General features: G+C 36.5%; 1 protein-coding gene across 4 annotated transcripts in view; it reads left to right on the top strand.

The window, feature by feature from the left end:
- Nucleotides 1-7742, top strand: part of MACROD2 (MACRO domain containing 2) — a 2051742-nt gene extending 2044000 nt beyond the window's left edge. For all 4 annotated transcript variants that reach the window (XM_021077529.1, XM_021077532.1, XM_021077531.1 and 1 more), the window contains one exon: nucleotides 4401-7742. Coding sequence is in view for 1 of the 4 variants with exons in the window: in XM_021077532.1 (XP_020933191.1) it covers nucleotides 4401-4414 (14 nt within the window). In the remaining 3 variants the exon portion in view is untranslated. The remainder of the gene's footprint in view (nucleotides 1-4400) is intronic.

The raw sequence follows: 10277 nt of genomic DNA on the forward strand, positions 1-10277 counted from the left end.
AGGTATGATCTTCCAAGACTGAACCAGGAAGACATAGAAAAGATGAACATACCAATCATAAGTACTGAAATTGAAACTGTGATTAAAAGCATCCAACAAATAAGTCCAGGACCAGACGGCTTCACAAATGAATTCTATTAAACACTCAGAGTTAACACCTATAATTCTGAAACTCTTACAAAAAATTGCAGAGGAAATATCACTCCCAAGCACATCTGATGAGGCCACCATCACCCTGATACCAAAACCCATCAAAGATACCACAAGAAAAGAAAATTACAAGCCAATATCACTGATGAACATATATGTGAAAATCCTCAACAAAATACTAGCAAACCAAATCCAACAATAAATTAAAAGGATCATACACCATGATCAAGTGGGATTTATTCCAAGGATATAAGGTTTCCTGACTATCTGAAAATTAATCAGTATGACTCACCACATTAGCAAACTAAAGGATAAAAACCATATAATCATCTCAATAGATGCAGAGAAAGATTTTGATAAAATTCAACATACATTTATGCATTAAAAAAAAAACTCCAGAAAGTGAGCATGGAGGGAACCTGCCTCAACATAAAAAAGCCCTTCTATGACAAACCCATAGGTAACATCATTCCCAGTGGTGAAAAGCTGAAAGCATTTCTGCTAAGATCAGGAGTAAGACAAGGATGTCCACTCTCATCACTTTTGTTTAACATAGTTTTGGAAGTCCTAGCTACAGCAATCAGAGAAGTAAAAGAAATAAAAGGAATCCAAACTGAAAAAGAAGCATTAAAACTGTCACTGTTTGTAGATGACATAACACTATATATATAAAATCCTAGAGATGTTACCAGAAAACTACTAGAGCTCATCAATGAATTCAGGATAAAAAATTCATACACAGGAATCTCTTGCATTTGTATGCATGAATAATGAAAGATCAGAAGCAAAAGCACTTCCTTTTTCCACTGCATCAAAAAAAATTTAAATACCTAGGAAAAAACTTACCTAAGGAGGCAAAAAACCTATACTCTGAAAACTATAAGACACTGATGAAAGAAACTGAAGATGACAGAAAGAGAAGGAAAGATATATACCATGTTCTTAGATTGGAAGAATCAATATTATCCAAATGACTACTACCTAAGGCAATCAACCAACAGATTGAATGCAATCCCTATCAAATTACCAATGGCATTTTTTTACAGAAGTAAAGAAAAATTTTCAAAATTTGTATGGAAACACCAAAGACCCTGAATAGTCAAAGCAATCCTGAGAAAGAAAAATGGAGCTGGGATACTTTCAGACTGTACTACAAAACTACAGTAGTAAAAACAATATGGCACCAGCACAAAAACAGATATATAGATCAAAGGAACAGGATAGAAAGCCCAGAAATAAACCCATGCACCTGTAGTCAACTAATCTATGACAGAGGAGGCAAGGATATGCAATGGGGAAAAGACAGCCTCTTCAATAAGAGGTTCTGGGAAAACTGGACAGCTACATATAAAAGAATGAAATTAGAACATTCTTTAACAACATGCACAAAATATAAATTCAAAATCCATAAAAGACCTAAATGTAAGACCAGATACCATAAAACTCCTAGAGGATAACACAGGCAGAACACTCTTTGACATAAATCACTGCAATATCTTTTTGGATCCATCTCCTAGAGTGATGAGAATAAAAACAAAAATAAACAAATGAGACCTAATTAAACTTAAAAGCTTTTGTAGAGCAAAGGAAACCATAAACAAAATGAAACGATCACCCACAGAATAGGAGAAAAATCTTTGCCAATGGTGTGACCAACAAGAGATTACTTCAAAATATACAAAAATCTCATACAGCATTATATCAAAAGAAAAACAACCTAATGAAAAAATGGTTAGAAGATATACATAGAAATTTCTCCAAAGACGACATACAAATGGCTAAAAAAACACATGAAAACATGCTCAATATCACTAATTATTAAAGAATTGCAAATCAAAACTACAATAAAGTATCACCTCACACTGATCAGAATGGTCATCCATAAATGCTGGAAATGTGTGGAGAAAAGAGAACCCTCCTACAAGGTTGGTGAAAATGTAAATTAGTACAACTATGAAGAACAATATGGAGATTCCTTAAAAAAACTAAAAATAGTACTACCATATGATCTGGCAATCCCGCCCCTGGGCATATATCCTGAGAAAATCATAATTCATAAAAACACACGCACCCTCATGGTCACTGCAACACTATTTACAATAGCCATGACATGGAAGCAGCCTAAATTTCCACCAATAGAGAATAACTAAAGATGTGGTATATATCTACACTGAAGTATTACTCGGATATAAAAAAAGAATGAAATAATTCCATTTGCAGCAACATAGATGGGCCTAGAGATTACATACTAAGTAAATCAGACAAAGACAAATATCACATGAGATCACTTATATGTGGAAACAAATTAAAAATGATACAAATGAACTTATTTACAATCTAGAAACAGACCCACAGATTTCAAAAACAAATTTATGGCCAGTCGCCAAGGGTGAAATACTGGGGGGAAGAATAAATTGGAGTTGAGATTAACATATATACACCATTATATAGAAAATAATCAACAAGGACCTACAGTATAGCACAAGGAATACTTAATATTCTGTAATGATCTTATGGGAAGAGAATCTGAAAATGAGTGTGTGTGTATATATATTTATGTATGAATATATATACTCATATAGCAGGGCTATATATACATATATAAGAATACATATAACTGACTCACATTGCTATATACTTGAAACTAATACAACATTGCAAATCAACTACACTCCAAAAAACTTTTATGAAGTTTCTCTTCTAAGGAAGAGAAATAGCTTTATCTGTAAATTAATTTATCTGTAATTTTTAAAAGTAAAATAAAGATCACAAGGAGATTTGAAAAATGTTAGCAAATATTAAATCTGTAAGAGTTCTCCTGTGGCAAAGTGGTTTAAGGATCTGGCACTGTCACTGCAGTGGCTTGGGTAGCTGCTGTGGCACAGGTTTATTCCCTTGCTCAGGAACTTCAGCATGCCACAGGATCAGCTAGTGAATATATTCTAGATCTATTTTACCATTTCTGTAATTTTCTTCATGTTCACAATTTTCATTATTAAAATTAAAATTTATAATTGTGTATATATATATGAAAGATATAACAAAATCCTCCATAGTGATAATTATAGGAGTTACTCTGAATAGAGGAATTATGCAGGATTCTTTCTCGTCCATTTTTGAATATTTTAAATATTATCGTCAATCAGCATATTACTTTTATATGCACGTACACACCTCAAAGAGTATTTGTTTTTTAAGATTCATAGGACACTAGAATAGAAAGTTAGCTCAGAGACCAGCTCCAATTCTTCCTTGAAGATATGTGGTAATTTATGGTGCAAGAAATCAGATCATTTGTTGGTTCCAGCAAAAGCAGGGTTAATAATTGAAAAGTGAATTTGGGGGGGGGGGCAATGGAAATGTTTCATATCTTGGTAGTGGCGTAGGTTAAATGTATGCATTTCTCAAAAGAGGTTGAAGTATACTTAGGATATGCGCATTTCCCTATATGTGAATCGCACCTCATTTTTTTTAATCTGAAAAAAAATCAAGAGTGTAGACTCTTCTAAGGCATGATATCTTAACCATTCTTTTGCAAGTGGAGAACACAGCAGATGTATACTTAAGATCTCAAAGTGGTAGGATAACCATGGATGACTTGCATAAATCAGCATTATGTAACTTATTTTTGTTTCCATGATGAGCCCTGGAAACTGGAGTGTATGAAAAGGCCAAGAAGGGAAGACACATTGGCTCAAGATTAGGTTTTTCAAAGAGTACTTTGAAGAGTTGAGTTAATCATCCCCATCAGCAGAAGTGTGTTGGCAAATGTGCGCATTTATTAACAGTGATTTATATGCTTTTTAAAGATCCCCTGTGCCAGCAATTATACCTCAGACACTCAAAGCCCTTTGATAGTCAAAGAAGATATTTCTAGGCATGTTTGAGGGGTGAGACACATTTAAATGGCTGTATTAAAAAGATATTTCTGGAGGGAGTGGGGTGGTTGGGGAGCTTGGGGTTAATAGATACAAACTATTGCCTTTGGAATGGATTAGAAATGAGATCCTACTGTATAGCACCGGGAACTATGTCTAGTCACTATGATGGAGCATGATAATGTGCGAAAATAGAATGTGTACATGTATATGTAACTGGGTCACCATGCTGTACAGTAAGAAAAAAAATGTATTGGGGAAATAACTGTTAAAAATAATAACAAAAAATAAATAAATCATAAAAAAAGATTCCGTGCTCTAACTGTGGAGATGGCTTATCCTTAACAAATGGTTTCTCCATGTCTTCTGCAGGGGCAACCAGATGAAGCAAAGGGACAAAGAAATGGGAGTAGATGACAGTCCTCAGCATCGCAGGCCTCCCTGGTCCTGGGGGAGGTGGAAGAAAACAGCAAGGCACTGCGGAGGAGGGTGGGGGTGGGGGGAGGTGAGTCCCACGAAAGGATGGGAAATCCTTTGTTCTAATTTCTCTAGCTGCATTTTGTTCCCTTTACCTGCAGAAAAAGAAAGAAAAAAAAAAAGAAAAAAAAATTTTCTTTCATTTGGTGGGGGAGAAACCCACGTGAATGCATCTTTCAGGCACTATCCCTGTTATTTCTGTCTTTTCTCTCCCAACTCCACCTTAGGGTCACGTGGTACATGTACACACATGTGCCTCCTGGCCCCTGTCTGCTTTCTTGGTTATTTCACAAAGCTGGTTGGTACAGTGGTTTCTTCCAAGGAAGAGAAGGAAGATGACTGTGTGATCAACTGCAAGCTACATTTCAGGAATCATCAAGCCCTATCTCAGTCTCATCCACAGGCCAAAGGAGGCAGGATAGGAAATAGGCAAAACCCTCAGAAAGCACTTGGAAAAAGGTCAGGATGATGAATTTATTCAGAGATGCCCAAGGTACAATTTTGTTCCATGTAGTTAGGAGGAGGGATATGGAAGCAGGGTTTAAGCCAGAGCATAGCACAGAGGCATAACAAAGAAGGGAGGCCATTGGATCGTTTCCTTTAGCAGGATGGCAGGTGTACCTTCTCTGACAACAACTTTCTCCAGAGCTCCCCTGGTTCAGGAGGCCTTTACTGTGTGCTTCAGCATGGAGCCCCCCAGCGATCTGTAACTCCTTGTGACACAGTTGTAAGGAATGGCACTTTTCTAGGTGTTTGTTTTAGTAAGGGGTGAGGGCTGCTGCACTGAGGATGCAAACATCCACTGTGACTATGAAAATCTCCATTTGAAATCTCTCTTTATCTACCTGCTTTTCCTGAAAGAACATTTTTGTCTTTACCCAAGGACTGATGAACCACAGAGCAGATCCTCACTTGAAATTAGAAGCAATCTGAGGTCTTGTGCACAGTTCTGGCTTTCTGGTCTATTTTTAAATGGTGTGCTTTATTCATGTCAAGTCCAGGAGTTATTTCATGGCCAGTCCCCTTTCCCAGATCACACTGAAGGGGAACAGCAGTACTAATCAGCCAAGAGGTCAGTGATACAGTGGGCCGGAGGGATGAAGGGCCAAGGAGGAAGTCAGAAGTTGTCACAAATGTCTGTCCCAGACACTTGCTTCCCATGGTTTCCCCAGGGCTCTCAGATCGGCCTATTTCTTTCTGTAGAAATTCACATTATTTCTTGCATATCTTCTTAAATCCATCTTCCTCGGAAGGGCTTTAGAATTGTACGTTACATAGTTTCTTAGCAGAGGGATAAATGTACTGGATCAAATTGAGCATTTCTACAATAAAAGGATATTATGCTTTCTCAATAGTCCATGGAGTTCTTGAGTTTTGCTCTTTTCTCTGAAGAAAATTCACCTCCTTAACCTTCCTGTGACTTTTGTTTTTGGCCTTTCTGAATTTGTTGCCTCTCCAGATAGCTTATTTGCTCAGTTGGAATAGTTAACAGGTGTATTTCTACATATGTAACATCCTCAATTTTTTTTAACCAGGAACATCCATCTAGCAACAATGATATTTAAGTGACCTCAAAATTTCAGAATATGGCCATTTCCCCTTCTGCCATTATTCTATGGTTTGATACAGAAACTTCTATGTTCTCTCCTACCATCAGATGTTGCTTTCTAGAAAAACAAGATAAAGCCTCGTTTTAAATAATCCAAAAAATGATGCCATGGGAATACTGACAGTTACTGTATTTCATGTCATCTTTATAACTTTAATTGAAAGTTGTCATCATTCTTGTGAAGTGCTTGACAAGTTCAAGCTGCTAGGAGCACATTTTCCTGTGACTCCCAAACGTCAGTGCTACTCATGCTCAGTAATGAGCTATAGTTGAAAACAACATGAGGAAGCAAGAAGGACATAGGTGTTTTTTTGTTTTGTTTTTTAATGGACAAAGATGAAAGAGACCTAACGTTTCTCATAGGAAGAGTAGGAATCAGAAGGACCCAGTCCTGGTGTCCCTTTATCATCAATGAGAGCCATTCATTCACTTTTAAATGTGGGTAGAGCAGGAATGGGGGGAGGGAGTTCCCTGCCTGAAAACCATAGAAAAAGGAAAGTCAGTTCCATATAAACTGTGTGAGAAACAAATACCATCAGCCCCACGCCCCAATCTGTTTACACTCCATTTTATGATTACACTTGTGTTTTCATTTTGCCTCATTAGACTGTAGGGTTGCTACTTGGCTATATGATTTTTATGCTTTAGGACAAATAATGAAGTGAATTTCCATTTCAATAGTAAAATATTAAAAATCTAGCTATCGACCAGAGTGAAGACACTGCAACACAGGAAACCTTTATTTCGCTGGTGCTGTCATAGTACAGACTGTACCATGGAAAATTTGAAAGGCTGATTGATTCTCTGGCACATGAATTCTGGATGCCAATTTCCAACTACCCTTCAGCCAGGATCTGTGGCATAAGGGGTTATAGGACAGAGGGAGGGAGGAAAATAGCCCCTTATTTAGTCATGTTTGCATACAGAGGATGGAGGTAGGCTTTCCACATAATAGTTCTAATTAAAAAGGTACTCATTGTAGGAGAGTCAAAGTGACTAGCTGTTAACTAACTATTCAGATGATGGACAAGCCTTTCATAAAAGCTTACAAAGGAGGCATCCTGAAACATGGTCTGTGATACTGGGTCACGTATTAGTCATCACAGCTAATTGTACATCTTTCTATGAAACACTGAAAAGCCTCTTTGTGAATTAATACAGTTCTGCTTGATGCACTCGATTTGAAATGACATTTTTCTGTATGTGGTGCATGTCAGCTTCGCTTTGAAAAATAACAAAGTTAGCAGAATATGTTCAATATATTTTCTTGGGGAATAGGGTTTTTATCATATGATTCATTAAGGATTTGCCTTACCCTGACATTTGTGATATAAAGGAAAAATCAGGAAAAAAAAGTAATTTTCTTGATCAAGATATGTTTTTACTTAATGCAAATAAATGTAGTTTGTTGCTTGCAAGGAGAAAAACATGTCTTCTGATATCTGGTATAAACTGCTAAATAGAATACGTGCCTCTTTTGTTAAACCAGCATTTAAATACTGGGCTGCTTCGAAATATGTTTGTTTCTTTTCATCTGTGCCATACACTAAGAAACTTAAACAACTGTTGCCTTCACACTATATTTGTTAGAGCAGAATGTGAATAAAATTTGAGAGGATAAGGTGGAATTATCTGTGTTTTGTGACATTTGTTCCTTAGCCATGAACAGTTAATGACTCAAAATGTTCATTTCAACATTATATATCTGTTTGCAAGTGTTCCCACTGTGGCACAGCAGAAACGCATCCAACTAGGAACCTTGAGGTTGCAGGTTCAATCCCTGGCCTCGCTCAGTGGGTTAAGGATGCAGTGTTGCCATGAGCTATGGTGTAGGTTGCAGACGCGGCTCAGATCTGGCATTGCTGTGGCTGTGGTGTAGGCCAGCTGTAGCTCCGATTCGACCTCTAGCCTGGGAACCTCTACATGCCCCAGGTGTGGCCCTAAAAAGCAAAATATATATATCTGGTTACAAACACATGTATTTAAAATTTACCCTGCAAGTCAACTATAACTTACCAATAGTCTTTCCCTATTAAGACTAGTCAATGTTTTGGCCATATTTTATCAAAATTAAACAATATGGTAACTTGTACAGACACAAATCCCAATGTATAATTTGTCTCTGAATCCTAGATAGCTAATTAACCTAGCAACAGCCTCTGAAGTGCAAGATAGTTGAGATGAAGACAATGGTTCTATGAGCACTGATACTTCCTTTGGAATCCATTACAGGAACTCTTTTTGAGCACTTTTTATGAGACAGTGACCATGCTGGCTATGTAACCACTGCAGCCACAACCCTCCTCAGTCTATTGTTGACAGATTATAAATAAATTAACACAACTGTTAAGTTTGCCAATGGAGCCACAAAAATCACTTTAGGAAAAAAATTCAGTCTTCCTTTGAAGATGGAAATCTGTATTCAAATCAAATTTAATTCCCTCCATCTCCTACAGAAGAAATGCTATCACAAGTATTGTTCTAGAAGGCAATAAAGTCAATCTCCTATCTAAAAAAGCCAGAGACTTGATAGATAAAGGACAATGAAGTTTTTTTAAACTGCTGTACCAAAGGAGTCTTTTTCCAGTAATAAAGTTTGGATGAGGAAAAAAAATGTAGGCAGGACAGTCTTATCTCACAATGGACAACCTCAACCCAAATGCTTCAAAGTGACAGTGAAGATAATTTGACATGATTCTAGCATTGCCAAATACAGGGTTTTTTTTTAATCTACTTCCAATTTTTCATCACTTTACCTGTCACTCTTATGTTTCTCTCTCAACTCTTCTGCCCCTTTGCCTTTAACAGGTGCCATTAAATACTGCTTAGCTTTACCAGTGGTTCTCAAGACTAAGAGAGATCACAATATTCATTTACATTGTTATTGCCAGGACTCTGACCCAATTTGGGGCTTTGAGAAACAAAGTGCCTCTATTTCTTGGTATGGAAGATGGAAATAATACATTCCTAAACTCTCTTATAAATTCAAACATGAGCTAAGTACCAAGATATTATACTTGGCCATTTGGAAAAGCACTTGGTAAATTATTAGCATTAGATTCTGCTTTGACACTGTAGGCAATAGCTGTTTCTTAACCTCAAGACTCTCTATCAAATGAATAAACAATCCTTCCAGTTGGGTAGGAAATATAAAATCCTTTCTCCTGAAGTTGATTTAAGTTTTGTCCTTAGGCTTTTCTAAACCAAAAAGAAAGGAAGGAAAGAAAGGGAGGAAAAAGGAAAAAAAAAAAAAAGAGGAAGAACTAGGATTGAGGAAACCACAATCAGAGAGCAGTCACTCAAGTAAGCCAGCATACAGATTTAATCATGAACATGCTTCAAACAAAATAAAATTGAAAAGAAAAAAAAAAAAGAGTCATCAAAATCATAAAATGTGGGAAAGGGATGTTAGGAAATAAATAGACCTTTTTTTGTTTGTTTCTCTTCTTAATTTTAATATAGTAATTAAGTGTTTGAACCTACAGGACCATCAAGCTAAAACACACAATTATAGGAAGGGGTTAGCATACTTAAAAAACAGGGCAACCACAAGCCAAAACCAAAAATTGCATTCACAAAAAATGAAAAAAAAACACTCAAACAGATAATAACCAGAGACCATCCAACCAAAAAAATAAAGGAGAACCATAGACTCAACTGAAACACAAGGTTCAAAATGGCAATAAATAATCATCTATCACTTATCACTTTAAATGTCAATGGACTGAATGCTCCAATCAAAAGACACAGAGTGGCTGAGTGGATAAAAAGGCAAAAACCTTCAATATGCTGCCTATAAGAAACTCACCTCAGAACAAAGGATACATATAGATTGAAAGTGAAAGGGTGGGGAAAAATATTTCACACCAATAGACATGACAGAAAAGCAGGAGTTGCAATACTCATATCAGACAAAATAGACTTTAAAACAAAAGACATAAAGAAAGACAAAGAAGGACACTACTTAATGATTAAGGGATCCATCCAAGGAGAGGATGTTACTATTGTCAACATATATGCCCCAAATATAGGAGCACCCAGATACATACAACAAATATTAACAGACATAAAGGGAGAAATCAATGGGAATACAATCATAGAAGGAGATTTTAATACCCCCCTCACATCAATGGACAGATCCTCTAGACAGAAAACCAGTAAAG

Source organism: Sus scrofa, chromosome 17, assembly GCF_000003025.6.
Source record: "Sus scrofa isolate TJ Tabasco breed Duroc chromosome 17, Sscrofa11.1, whole genome shotgun sequence".
NCBI classification, from domain to species: domain Eukaryota; kingdom Metazoa; phylum Chordata; class Mammalia; order Artiodactyla; family Suidae; genus Sus; species Sus scrofa.